Source organism: Oncorhynchus nerka, linkage group LG13, assembly GCF_034236695.1.
Source record: "Oncorhynchus nerka isolate Pitt River linkage group LG13, Oner_Uvic_2.0, whole genome shotgun sequence".
Lineage (NCBI taxonomy): Eukaryota > Metazoa > Chordata > Actinopteri > Salmoniformes > Salmonidae > Oncorhynchus > Oncorhynchus nerka.
Window position 1 is genome coordinate 44,374,416 of NC_088408.1, and position 15,181 is coordinate 44,389,596.

Here is a 15,181-nt window from a genome sequence, read left to right on the forward strand (position 1 = left end):
AAGCTGTAGACCACAATATCTACCAAGAGATTTCTCATATATATTATTTGTAGCCGTCTATTTACCACCACAGACCGATGCTGGCACTAAGACCACACTCAACCAACTCTATAAGGCCATAAGCAAACAAGAAAATGCTCATCCAAAATCAGCGCTCCTAGTGGCGGAGGACTTTAATGCAGGCAAACTTAAATCAGTTTTACCAGATTTGTCACATGTGCAACCAGAGAAAAAAAAATCCTAGACCATCATAACGCCACACACAGAGATACATACAAAGCTCTCCCTCGCCCTCCATTTGGCAAATCTGACCATAATTATATCCTCCTGATTCCTGCTTACAAGCAAAAACTAAAGCAGGAAGTACCAGTGACTCACTCAATACGGAAGTGGTCAGGTGGATGCTACACGTGGATGCTACACTGCAGGACTGTTTTGCTAGCACAGACTGGAGTATGTGCCAGGATTAATCCGAAGGCATTGAGGAGTACACCACCTCAGTCATTGACTTCATCAATAAGTGTATCCACGACGTCGTCCCCACAGTGACTGTACATACATATCCCAACCAGAAGCCATGGATTACAGGCAACATCCGCATCGAGCTAAAGGCTAGAGCTGCCGCTTTTAAGGAGCATGTGACTAATCAGGACGCTTATAACAAATCCCGCTATGCTCTCTGACAAACCATCAAACAAGCAAAGCATCAATACAGGATTAAGATTGGAAATCCAGACGCGAGCTGCCCAGTGACGTGAGCCTACCAGACGAGCTAAATGCCTTTTGTGCTCGTTTTGAGGCAAGCAACACTGAAGCATGCACGACAGAACCAGCTGTTCTGGATGACTGTGATAATGCTCTCTGTAGCCGATGCGAACGAGACCTTTAAACTGTCAACATTCACAAAGCTGCTGGGCCAGACCGATTACCAGGACATGTACTCAAAGCATACGAGGACCAACTGTCAAGTGTCTTCACTGACATTTTTACCCTCTCCCTGGCCGATTCTGTGATACCTGTTTCAAGCAGACCACCATATTCCCTGTGCCCAATCAAGCAAAGGTAACATGCCGACGTGGCACTCACTGTCGGTAGCCATGAAGTGCTTTGAAAGGCTGGTCATAGCTCACATCAACAGCATCCTCCCGGACACCCTAGACCCACTCCAATTCGCATACCCCCCCAACAGATACACAGATGACGCAATCTAAATCACACTCCTTTCTCACCTGGACAAAAGGAACACCTATGTGAGAATGCTGTTCACAGCTCAACGTTCAACACAATAGTGCCCATGAAGCTCATCACTAAGCTAAGGACTCTGAGACTAAACACCTCCCTCTGCAACTGGATCCTGGACTTCCTGACGGGCCGCCCCCAGGTGGTAAGAGTAGGCAACAACACGTCTGCCATGCTGATCCTTAACACTGGGGCCCCTCAGGGGTGTGTACTTAGTTCCTTCCTGTATTCCTTGTTCACCCACAACTGTGTGGCCAAACACAATTCCAACACTATCATTAAGTTTGCTGACAACACAACAATGGTAGGCCTGATCACATACATCGATAAGACGGCCAATAGGGAGGAGGTCAGAGAACTGGCAAAACAACCTCTCCCTCAATGTGAGCAAGATAAAGGAGCTGATCATAGACTACAGGAAAAGACGGGCCGAACAGGCCCCCATTAACATCGACAGGGCTGTAGTGGAACGGGTCGAAAGTTTCAAGTTCCTTGGTGTCCACATCACCAACAAACTATCATGGTCCAAACATAGCAAGACAGTCGTGAAGAGGGCACGACAAAAGCTACCCCCCCCCCCCAATGAGAATTAAAAGATTTGGCATGGGTCCCCAGATCCTCAAAAGGTTCTACAGCTGCACCATCGAGAGCATCCTGACAGGTTGCATCACTGCCTGGTACGGAAACTGCTGAACATTTGACCGTCAGGTGCTACAGAGGGTAGTGCGAATGGCCCAGTACGTCACTGGTGCCAAGCGTCCTGCCATCCAGGACCTATACAATAGGCGGTGTCAGAGGAAAGCCCATAAAATTGTCAAAGACTCCAGTCACCCAAGTTATAGACTGTTTTCTCTGCTACCGCAAGGCAAGCGGTACCGGAGAGCCAAGTCTAGGACCAAAAGGCTCCTCAGCAGCTTCTACCACCAAGACATAAGACTGCTGAACAATTAATAAAATCGCCACCAGACAATTTACATTTGACCCTCCCTTTTGTACACTGCTGCTACTCGCTGTTTATGTACAGATCACCTCAACTAAGCTGTACCCCCGCACACTGACTTGGTACCGGTGCCCCCTGTATAAAGCCTCGTTATTCTTATTCCTATTGTGTAACTTTTTATTACTACTTTTTATTAAATTTTTATTTAATTTATTTCACCTTTATTTAACCAGGTAAGCTAGTTGAGAACAAGTTCTCATTTACAACTGCGACCTGGCCAAGATAAAGCAAAGCAGTGCGACACAAACAACAACACAGTGTTACACGTGGAATAAACAAGTGTACAGTCAATAACACAATAGAAAAAAAATAAAGTCTATATACAGTGTGTGCAAATGGTGTGAGGAGGTAAGTCAATAATTAGCCATATTTGCCAAGTAATTACAATTTAGCAAATTAACATTGGAGTGATAGATGGTGATGTGCAAGTAGAAATACTGGTGTGCAAAAGAGCAGAAAAGTCAATACAAACAATATCGGGATGAGGTAGGTAGATTGGGTGGGCTATTTACAGATGGGCTATGTACAGCTGCAGTGATCGGTTAATTGCTCAGACAGCTGATGTTTAAAGTTAGTGAGGGAAATATAAGTCTCCAGCTTCAGCAATTTCTGCAATTCGTTCCAGTCATTGGTAGCAGAGAATTGGAAGGAAAGGTGGTCAAAGGAGGTGTTGGCTTTGGGGATGACCAGTGAGATATACCTGCTGGAGTGCGTGCTACGGGTGGGTGTTGTTATCGTGACCAGTGAGCTGAGATAAGGCGGAGCTTTACCTAGTATAGACTTATAGATGACCCTCCCTTTTGTACACTGCTGTGGCTCTGGCGACGAATATGTAGTGAGGGCCAGCCGACTAGAGTATACAGGTCGCAGTGGTGGGTGGTATGAGGGGCTTTGGTGACAAAACGGATGGCACTGTGATAGTCTACTTAACTCTTCTTGAACTGCACTGTTGGTTAAGGGCTTGTAAGTAAGCATTTCAAGGTAGTCTACCCTTGTTGTATTCGGCGCATGTGACAAATAAAGTTTGATTTGATTTGCTAGCACCCAGGCTGTGTTCCATATGGCACCCCATTCCCTATATAGTGCACTACTTTTGACCTGGACCCATAAGGCTCTAGTCAAAAGTAGTACACTATGTAGGGAATAGGGTGCCATTTGGCACGCAGGACAAACTCCCACACCTGAGAGCTTTATATCACGCAATGGTCAGGAATGGGGATGCTTTAACCTGCTAGCCAATGAGCAGACTAGCCAATGAGCAGCATTCCAAATCTCTACCCTTCTCCCACCAGCCAATGCTTAAACCCATCATTTGCTTTTAAACCCATAATGGACAGTGTGCAAGTGCACACCTCTGGACAAGGGTGCAGAATGGGGATGCACAACAAACTAGAGAGTGGGGAGCTCAATAGGAGAACTGTTGCCTGTGATATGTGCTATGGACTGTGCAACGATGGGTTGAATGAAGATCTAAGGATGAGACACGCACACATACTAGGGTTCGGAAAGGTTGAGACACACTGAGGTTCTGTAAGGAGGAAAGACGCACACACGCATGCACATATGCACACAAGCACGCACACACACAGTGGGGTTTCAGTAGTGCAGCAAGGACTCTTTCCGGTTTAGTGTTACAGACCGCCTGGGCTGTGATCAGGAGTTACAGTATGTCTCGGTCTTAATCAGAGGCAGGTGAAACTTCTTCCTTCTTTTTCCCTCATTTCCTTGGTGACTTTACTGATCTGGCAGCAGTGGATAACTGCAAGCAGCATTTCCACCATTTGTGTGTGTGCCTGCGCTGTGTGTGTGCCTGCGCTGTGTGTGTGCCTGCGCTGTGTGTGTGCCTGCGCGTGTGCCTGCGCTGTGTGTGTGCCTGCGCTGTGTGTGCAAGTGATCCCACCAAAGTACTTTCAGTTGATTCCTGTCACATGATATCAAAATCAGTGAGAATGGAAGGATGGAGGAGCCCATGTTATGCGATCCCTCCTTGTATCTCCGAATAAAATGGCAAACAAGTACATACTACTGACAAAGCATTAATATCTGTACATCTTTACGCAGGGCAATGGTCTAATGACTGATTAGTAATAGTTCAGTCACACTTGAGCTATGTCTTCTGATAACTGTATGTATCAAGAGCAGGAGTGCTGATTTAGGATCAGTTTTACCTTTTAGATCACAATAAATAAGATGACATGGAGAGCAGGAAATACCTGATCCTAGATCAGCACTCCATACGACTGTTCCACTACATTTTTGCTGATAGACCAAAAAGAGCAAAGAGGAGGCTAATGCTTCATGGCCCCATACATGGGAATGAACTGTAGTATGCCGTGTATAACCAGGAAAATGGGAAGTTGGGTTACATAGGCAGATACAAAGGGATACACGCAAGGGTGCGCACTGGAACGCATGCCCACACACAAAATGTATGACTGAACACACACACACACACACACACACACACACACGCACTTACTCTGTCGGATGGTGTGGAAGGTCCACTGGTCATTCCTGAAGAAGGGGTGTCTCTTGATCTCCTCCACGCCGTTCCTCCCCAGACGCACCTCCCTGTACATAGCCAATGGGATGGCGCGGTCAAAGAGTTGTCAGTCACTCAAACGTGCAACTCAACCGCAACCTGAACACAATGCAAAGCACCACTTTCCTCCACACAGCTGGAGTGACTGCTAGCCTTCAAGGCACTGACCGAAGTCCACTGACTGACCAGGCTAGACTGCCTCATGACCACTACAGCACTCAGTAGAACCAGAGTCTAACTGCAGCCAGTAGGAGTAGTGATACTGAGAGAAGATAGGTCCAGAAAGTTGCTGATATGGAGATAGATAAAGCCACACAGGAGCACAATCAGGTAATGAAGCAATAGGGTAGTGAGGCAATTGGGCCAGACAAGTCAACAACATTACTGCCTCTCTCTTCCTCTCACCCTCCCTCCCTCTCTCCCTGCCACAGGGTGCAGGGCCGGAGGGGTGCGGCAGTTTGGGCTGCCACGTGTGGGACATTCCAGCCTCAGCCATGAGGAAGGGAGGGAGCAAGGGAAGAAGGGAGGGGTGTGTTTCTGTCCCACTAGAAAACATGAGAGACCATGGAAAAAAACACAGCTTGTCCCTCAGAGAGAGAGACAAAACAGGGAGATGGGGAGGGACTGGATTAAGTCATGGATGAATGAGAGGGCGAGAGTGAGTGAGTTGGTGAGTGAGTCAGTACACAACATGCTGAGCGTGAATAAATGAGTGCATGAGACATTGTGTAGGGAGTGTGTGTGAATGACAGTGGAGTAAGTGAGAGAAAAAAATCAACAGAGGGGAAGGGGAGTAGAAAGCAGATGTTGCACGGCAGCAGAAAGGGCCAGTTGTTGACGTGGCCCCCGGGGGGGCAGGGCTGCTAATGTCAACAGGAAGTGGGCTTCACCTGGGGGCTGACTGGTGGGACTGGCCTGGGTCATTACGCTTCAATGCTCTTAGTTGTTTGCGGAAATTGACCCACTATGCTGTCTACCTTCAGCTAATTTGTCACCAGGCAGGCGTGATGTCACCAGGCAGACCAAAACTCCCTCTCACCAAAACGGGTGGTCTTTTCAAACAGCTCTTACACTAAAAGGCATTATCATCATCAAATGAACCTCATAGTGTGTAAATATATACACTGAACAGAAATATAAATGCAACATGAAACTATTTATTTTTATTTTACAGAGTTACAGTTCATGTAAGGAAATCAGTCAATTGACATAAATAAATTAGGCCCTAACCTATGGATTTCACATGACTGGGAATACAGATATGCTTCTGTTGGTCACAGATACCTTAAAAGAAAGGTAGGGGAATGGATCAGAAAACTAGTCAGTATTTGGTGTGACCACCATTGGCCTCATGCAGCGCAACACATCACCTTCGCATAGAGTTGATCAGGCTGTTGATTGTGGCCTGTGGAATGTTGTCTCACTCTTCAATGGCTGTGCGAAGTTGCTGGCGGGAACTGGAACACGCTGTCGTACACATCGATTCAGAGCATCCCAAACATGTTCAATGGGTGACATGTCTGGTGAGCATGCAGGCCATGGAAGAACTGGGACATTTTCAGTTTTCAGGAATTGTGTACAGATCCTTGCGACATGGGGCTGTGCATTATCATGTTGAAACATGAGGTGATGGCGGGGGATGAATGGCATGACAATGGGCCTCAGGATCTTGTCACGGTATCTCTGTGCATTCAAATTGCCATCGATAAAATATAATTGTGTTTGTTGTCCGCCGAACTGCAGTCAGGTCAAGACCCTGGTGAGGATGACGAGCACGCAGTGAGCTTCCCTATGACGGTTTCTGACAAACAGATTCATTAACTGTCCGGATAGCTGGTCTCAGATATGAGAAGAAGCCGGATGTGGAGGTCCTGGGCTGTCATGGTTATCCGTGGTTGTGTGGCTGGTTGGACGTACTGGCAAATTCTCTAAAACGACGTTGGAGGTGGCTTATGGTAGAGAAAGCAACATTAAATTCTCTGGCAACAACTCTGGAGGACATTCCTACAGTCAGCATGCCAATTGCACGCTCCCTCAAACCCAGAGATATCTGTGGCATTGTGTTGTGACAAACTGTACAGTTTTTAGTGGCCTTTTATTGTCCCCAGCACAAGGTGCAACTGTAATGGTCATGCTGATTAATACGCTTTTTGATATGCTACATCTTTCAGGTGGATGGATTATCTTGAAAAAGGAGAAATGCTCAGTAACAGGGATGTATTCAAATTTGTTCACAAAATTTGAGACAAATAAGCTTTGTGTGCGTATAGAACATTTCTGGGCACTTTTATTTTAGGTCATGAAACACGGGACCAACACTTTACATATTGCGTTTATATTTTTGTCCAGTATATAAAACACAGGAAAATCTAGCTTTTGTTTGCACTCTGCCTTTAAAGGGCAGTAACATAGCCTCCACGGGAAAGTGTGAAAAGTGAGGGGTCACACTTTGAAGGAGCCGAGGGATCACAGGGGTCATTGGTTGTGTTTCGCAGGTCAGAGGTCACACATATACCTGTCAGACAGGAAGGCACAGATGAGGTCCTTGGCATCGTTGGACATCTGCACATTGTCTGGGAAGTTAAGGTTATTCTTGTGATCCATGATCTTCCCGTACGTTCCTACTAGTGACTCTGCATAAAATGGGGTGTCACCTAAAAAGAGAGGTGAAATGTAAGTAACAATGATTGGGTTTTAATTTACGCTTTACAGGGGGAGGTTAAGCTGGTTTCTATACACACTAATAGCTTAGTAGTGTGACTAATTGGGTTCAAACTTGTGTCTAGCCCACTGAGCTAAAGCCAAGTCTTGAGGTCTCTGGAAAGGTTACTTATCACCCAAGCGTGGTTAACCAAATCATGTTCGATATTGTATCTTAACGTCAATCCAAATCAAATTACAAAACTAAGCTTATTACATTTTTAAAGCAAATGGTCTGCATGATTCAGACCCTCAACCCCTTTCTGATTCAGGATCAGTGAATGGGGGCAGAGAAAAACTCACTCACCGACCAGCATCTCAAAGATGAAGACCCCCACAGACCACCAGTCACACTCGCGGCCATAGTAGCCGTCGCCCCCCTGAGAATTGAGCACCTCGGGGGAGATGTAGTCCGGAGTCCCCACCGCCGTGTCACAGTGGACCATACCCATCTGGAATCAGATAGACAGATGGACAAAGATGCAGGCGGGGAGGCAGACAGGCAGGTGGGGAGCCAGGCAGACAGACAGAGACGGAGACCTAGTTAAAGTAGGTAACCTTAAGTGAAAGATATTGGGACAGTGTGCCTAACACAGATTAGAGTACTTTAGGTAGAACTTTGAGGGATGGGCCTGGAGAAATGTAACCACTCTCAAGTTCATAGAAAGAGCTATAGATGCAAGGACTGACCATCCATGTTTTGAGGATATACAGTATTTGTTTACATTCATACTGTCTACAAACAAGCTTATATTTGGGGTTCTGATGAGGTACAATTGTTACGCCCTGATCTCTTTCACCTGTCTTTGTGATTGTCTCCACCCACCTCCAGGTGTCACCCCTTTCCCCCAATTAGTCCCTGGGTATTTATTCTGGTGTTCCCTGTTTGTCTTTTGCCAGTTCGTGAAAAAAATCTCCTGCTTTTCTTATCTCTCTTTTGCTAGTTCTCCTAGTTTTGACCCTTGCCTGCCTTGACTCTGAACCTGCCTGCCCGACCATACTGCCTGCCCTGACCTCGAGCCTGCCTGCCCCTCTGTACCTCCCGGGATCTGACCTTGTTTATGTTGTATTTGCATGTCCATAACCATTCTCTTGCCTGCCCCTTGGATTATAATACATATCAGAGACTCGAACCATCTGCCTCCTGTGTCTGCATCTGGGTCTTACCCTGTGCCCTTATAACAATAGTTGAACTAAGCTCATGAGGCATTTATACGTTATATTCTTCAAGAATCAATGGGTATACAGTACCAGTCAAAAGTTTGGACACACCTACTCATTCAAGGGTTTTTCTTTATTTTGACTATTCTCTACAATGTAGAATAATAGTGAAGACATCAACACTATGAAATAACACATATGGAATCATGTAGCAGGCACAAAAGCGTTAAACAAATACAAATGTATTTTTGATTCTTCATAATAGCCACCCTGCCTTGATGACAACTTTGCATATACTTGGCATTCTCTCAACCAGCTTCATGAGGAATGATTTTCCAACAGTCTTGAAGGTGTTTCCACATATGCTGAGCACATGTTGGCTACTTTTGAACTCATCCAAAACCATATCAATTGGGGTGAGGTCAGGTGATTGTGGATGCCAGGTCATCTAATGAAGCACTCCATCACTATCCTTGGTCAAATAGCCCTTACACAGCATGTTTTAGGTCATTCTCTTGTTGAAAAACAAATGAGACTCCCACTAAGCGTAAACAAGATGGGATGGCGTATCACTGCAAAATGCTGTGTTAGCCATTCCGGTTAAGTGTGCCTTGAATTCTAAATAAATCACAGACAGTGTCACCAGCAAAGCACCCCCACACCATCACACCTCCTCCATGCTTCACTGTGGGAACCACACATGCAGAGATCATCCTATTCTGCTTTTCACAAAGACACAGCGTTTGGAACCAAAAATCTGAAATTTGGACTCATGGCCAAAGGACAGATGTCCACTGGTCTAATGTCCATTACCCGTGTTTCTTGGCCCAAGCAAGTCACTTATTCTTATTGGTTTCCTTTAGTAGTGGTATCCTTGCAGCAATTTGACCATGACGGCCTGATTCAGTCTCCTCTGAACAGTTGATGTTGAGATGTGCCTGTTACTTGAACTCATTTATTTGGGCTGCAATCTGAGGATGGTAACTCTCAAATGAACTTATCCTCTGCAGCAGAGGTAACTGTGGGTCTTCCTTTCCTGTGGTGATCCTCATGAGAGCCAGTTTCATCATAGCGCTTGATGGTTTGAAGAAACTTCCAAAGTTCTTGAAATTTTCCGCATTGACCTAACCTTCATGTCTTAAAGTAATGATGCACTGTCATTTCTCTTTGCTTATTTGAGCTGTTCTTGCCATAATATGGACTTGGTCTTTTACCAAATAGGGCTATTTCTGCATACCACCGCTACCTTGTCACAACACAACTGATTGGCTCGAACGCATTAAGAAGGAAAGAAATTCCACAAATTAACTTTTATAAGGCACACCTGTTAATTGAAATGCATTCCATGTGTCCACCTCATGAAGCTGGTTGAGGGAATGCCAAGAGTGTGAAAAACTGTCATCAAGGCAAAGAGTAGCTACTTTGAAGAATCTAAAATGTATTTTCCTTTGTTTAAGTACATGATTCCATATGTTATCTCATAGTGTTGATGTCTTCACTAGTATTCTACAATGTAGAAAATAGTAAAAAAATAAAGAAAAACCCTTGAATGAGTAGGTGTGTCCAATCTCTTGACTGGTACTGTATATCTCTAATTTATAACTGCAAAAATGGATTTAGCAACTAAGGATTCTAGATGGTAGATAATTATGTAATCATCTGTTAAAGAACAGGAGTCCAAGCAGTCTTATCTGTTTTCTCTGGCCTACTTGGAGTACAAATTGAGAGCGTACATAATTTAAAAAACTGAATGAAAATGATTCAGATGTTGGGGAAGAATTAAATCATGACATTTCTGATGATTATTCTTCTGATTCTGAGCCTCTGCCTGAAACCTACCCCTCCGAGGCCTAAGTGCAGAAAAGCCAGAACGGTGCGCACTGACCAGTTGCCCAAGACACCAACAAATGAAACAGTGAGGCAGGAGAGAACAAGCCAGTTACAATGCTATGGGCCGATTATCAGCACAAAATGTCATCACTGAGAGAGCAGACTACATCTCAAGTAAAAAACAACATCAGCAACTCACTTTCGTTTTTCGCTGTTTCATTGTTAATGTGACATGTGACATGGACGGCCTGACAATTGACTATTTCTGACTGCTGTCATATCAACACAAATTCATAATGACATTATTACTTTTGTGCAGATTTTCATTATTCATCAGGCACACTTTGCGCATGTTTTTTTTCTTCATAATTTGACTGCGCAACTTGCTGACCGTGCATTTTGGTGGTTGAGTATTATATATATATTTTATGTCATAAAAAGACGCCGTTACCAAATCAAACTTTATTAGTCACAAGCGCCGAATTCAACAGCTGTAGACCTTACAGTGAAATGCTTAATTACAAGCCCCTAACCAACAATGCAGTTTAAATAAAAATGTAACATTTCAAAAATTAAAGAGCAGCAGTAAAATAACAATAGCGAGACTATATACAGGGGGGTAGCGGTACAGAGTCAATGTGTGGGGGCACCAGTTAGTCGAGGTAATTGAGGAAATATGTACATGGAGTTATTAAAGTGACTATGCATAGATGATAACAACAGAGAGTAGCAGCGGTGTAAAAGGGGGGAATGTAAATAGTCTGGGTAGCCATTTGATTAGATGTTCAGGAGTCTTATGGCTTGGTGGAAGAAGCTGTTTAGAAGTATCTTGGACATAGATGTGGCGCTCCGGTACTGCTTGCCGTTGGGGTAGCAGAAAAAACAGTCTATGACTACGGTGGCTGGAGTCTCTGACAATTTTTAGGGCCTTCCTCTGACACCGCCTGGTATAGAGGTCCTGGATGGCAGGAAGCTTTGCCCCAGTGATGCACTGAGCCGAATGCACCGAGCAGTTGCCATACCAGGCAGTGATGCAACCAGTCAGGATGCTCTCGATAGTGCAGCTGTAGAACCTTTTGAGGATCTGAAGACCCATGCCAAATCTTTCCAGTCTCCTGAGGGGGAATAGTTTAGCTCGTCTGGTAGGCTCGTGTCACTGGGCAGCTCTTGGCTGTGCTTCCCTTTGTAGTCTGTAATGGTTTGCAAGCCCTGCCACATCCGACGAGCGTCAGAGCCGGTGTATTAGTCCTGTAGTTCGATCTTAGTAATGTATTGACGCTTTGCCTGTTTGATGGTTCGTCATCAATACGTACAGTAACATAAACTAATGAAAATGCTATTGTGTTATTTAAAAATATATATTTTTTATGTTACCTAACAACTTCATAAATACAACCAAATATTTACTTTTTCAATAGCATACATTAAATGTATTAATTACACTGTTAGAATGTTGCAGTCAGACTGCTCATTAGTTTGAAAGGGGGGGGTCCCTCGAGGGCCAGCGATTCTAGTTATAGCCTAGTCCTGAACTAAAAAGCACCTTTGGTGATTCTCCATTGACCATGCTTTTTAGTCCAGGACTAGGCCTAATCAGTGTCTGAGAAACTAGCCCAAACATTTTGTCCAACGGCTTTCTGCCACACTGCACCTGTGCTTATAAGACATGATTCAGTAACTAAATCTGATGCAATTTGTCTGGGGAAATTGACATTGCATTCAAAATCTGACCACAGGGTGTTCTCTCAAATACAGATTTCAGCCAGACACAGTTCACTGCCAAAATATTTGCTGAATTTTAGCTCAAGAGAGAAAAGCAAAAAAAATTATGGTCTAGTGCTTGAGTTTGCCATTTCAGAGAGAATGACCATAACAAGACAAATTTACGGGAGAGGACGGAGTCTCCCTCAGCAAACCCTTAATGCCCAGTCTAGGCCGTAGACCAGTGTTTCCCAATCCTGGTCCTGGGGACCCAAAGGGGTGCACATTTTTGTTTTTGCACTAGCACTAACACACCTGATTCAAATTAAAGTTTGATGATGACTTGATTTGTTGAGTCAAGTGTGTAAGTGCTAGGGCAAAAACAAAAGTGTGCACCCGTTTTGCTCCCCAGGACCAGGATTGGGAAGCACTTCCATAGCACTTCCCCAGTGCTTCTCAATCCTGGTCCTGGGGAGCCAAAAGGGGTGCACATTTTTTATTTATTCTCCAATCTCCACCACCAAAACTCACCGAGTCCATCTTCATGCAGGTGCCGAAGTCAGCCAGCTTGAGGTGGCCATTTTGGTCCAGCAGTATGTTGTCTGGTTTCACGTCACGGTGGATGAAACCCATAGAGTGTATGGTATCTAGAGCCAGCACCACCTCGGCAGTGTAGAATCGGGCCCACTTCTCTGGTATGTCATAGTTCATGGTCAAGGTGACCAGGTCTCCACCGGGCATATACTCCATAACCATGTAAAGGTGGCGTTCATCTTGGAAAGCACAGCATAGCTGAAAAACATGCGGATAGGATAGTAAACTCAGCAAAAAAGAAACGTCCTCTTACTGTCAACTGTGTTCATTTTCAGCAAACTTAATATGTGTAAATATTTGTATGAACATAAGATTCAACAACTGATACAAACTGAACAAGTTCCACAGACATGTGACTAACAGAAATGTAATAATGAACAAAGGAGGGGGGGGGGTTAAAATCAAAAGTAACAGTCAGTATCTGGTGTGGCCACCAGCTGCATTAAGTACTGCAGTGCATCGCCTCCTCATGGACTGCACCAGATTTGCCAGTTCTTGTTGTCAGATGTTACCCCACTCTTCCACCAAGGCACCTGCAAGTTCCCGGACATCTCTGGGGGGAATGGCCCTAGCCCTCACCCTCCGATAAACGCGAATCCGACCATCATCCCTGGTGAGACAAAAGTGAAGAGCACTTTTCTTTTGCCAGTCCTGTCTGGACCAGCGACGGTGGTTTGTGCCCATAGGCGACGTTGTTGCCGGTGATGTCTGGTGAGGACCTGCCTAACAACAGGCCTACAAGCCCTCAGTCCAGCCTCTTGCGGACAGTCTGAGCACTGATGGAGGGATTGTGCGTTCCTGGTGTAACTCGGGTAGTTGCTGTTGCCATCCTGTACCTGTCCCACAGGTGTGATGTTCGGATGTACCGATCCTGTGCAGGTGTTGTTACACGTGGTCTGCCACTGTGAGGACAATCGGCTGTCCGTCCTGTCTCCCTGTAGCGCTGTCTTAGGCGTCTCACAGTACGGACATTGCAATTTATTGCCCTGGCCACATCTGCAGTCCTCATGCCTCCTTGCAGCATCCCTAAGGCACCTTCACGCAGATGAGCAGGGACCCTGGGCATCTTACTTTTGGTGTTTTCAGAGTCAGTAGAAAGGCCTCTTTAGTGTCCTAAGTTTTCATAACAGGTGCATGTTCATTAATTGTTTATGGTTCATTGAACAAGCATGGGAAACAATGTTTAAACCCTTTACAATGAAGATCTGTGAAGTTATTTGGATTTTTACGAATTATCTTTGGGTCCTGAGTTTATATCACAACAATGATTGATTCATATTAAGAGAAAGTGAGAGGAGTGTGTGTGTGTGTATCCTGTATAAAATGAATAGAAATACTGAGCAACATTTATTGAGAAATTATATTACTTTATACTAATACCATTGTTCAGAGAGAAAAACAATAACTAAAAAATAACTTTTAAATATTTTGTGCACCTCTCCTTATGAGGATAACATCACTTAGCCTTTTTCTATAATGTTTTATTAGATTGAAAAATACATGGGGAGGGATCTTAGACCATTCCTCCATACAACATTTGTACATATCCCTGGTATCCTTCAATCTGCACTTACGGACTGCCCTCTTAAAAAAAAAAATTGTATTGGTTTTCAATGTGGATCTGTCCGGAGACCAGTGCAAAATGTTGATCATAATCGAAGTAAGCATACGCCGAATAAAACACCTGGATTTCTGAGTAATCTTTCAAATGATTAGGACATGTAAACAGCTTAAATCAGCATTCCAGCTGTGTATTTTACCTGCACACGTGCCAACACCGGTTATCGCAAGCCTCCTCCTATTATGTGCAAGTAAAGTACGCATCTTTATAAATAGTTTTCACATACAAACCTTCTATGTCCAATCTCAGAATCAAATAAGTCTTAGCAAAAACAACATGGTTATTGTGGTGGAACATTTATTTTGGCGATTTTCAGTATTTATCCAAGTTGTGTGTGTCCATGTCAACAGGATGATTAGGGAAATCGTTCTTCTTGCAAAGCATTATTGTGTTCATGTAGCCATGCTCAATGTGTAGCCGTGCTCAGCCGTGCTCACCTGGGTCCTCTACCAGGCAAGTTTACCAATGTTGCAGTGATTTTAAACCTCTTAATTGTTGCCGTAATATTGGTAAATGGTTGTTAAGGGAATTTTTTATCTATAATGACTAATTATGTATACATTTCAATCAGGATGTACTAATCAGAATACAATTATGCTACTGTACATGTATGAATTTTCTCTCTTGCTCCCATTATTGACTATTATGTAGTGAATGTAGTCGGGAGTTTAGTACAATGACGGTCTGTTCCTTTGTACAAATGAATGAACTATCTCCAGATGGCAGGGACGGACTATCTCCAGACTGTCTAGAATGCTTATCTACACTGACTGACCTTGGCTCTAGGTGAGGA

General features: G+C 44.3%; 1 protein-coding gene across 1 annotated transcript in view; it reads right to left on the reverse strand.

Moving 5' to 3' along the window:
- Nucleotides 1-15,181, reverse strand: part of LOC115139555 (rho-associated protein kinase 2-like) — an 88,254-nt gene that overhangs the window by 49,487 nt on the left and 23,586 nt on the right. The window contains exons 5-8 of the mRNA XM_029677083.2: nucleotides 12,705-12,965; nucleotides 7,789-7,933; nucleotides 7,297-7,435; nucleotides 4,719-4,810 (exon numbers count right to left, since the gene is read on the reverse strand). Coding sequence (XP_029532943.2) covers nucleotides 4,719-4,810; nucleotides 7,297-7,435; nucleotides 7,789-7,933; nucleotides 12,705-12,965 — 637 coding nt within the window. The remainder of the gene's footprint in view (nucleotides 1-4,718; nucleotides 4,811-7,296; nucleotides 7,436-7,788; nucleotides 7,934-12,704; nucleotides 12,966-15,181) is intronic.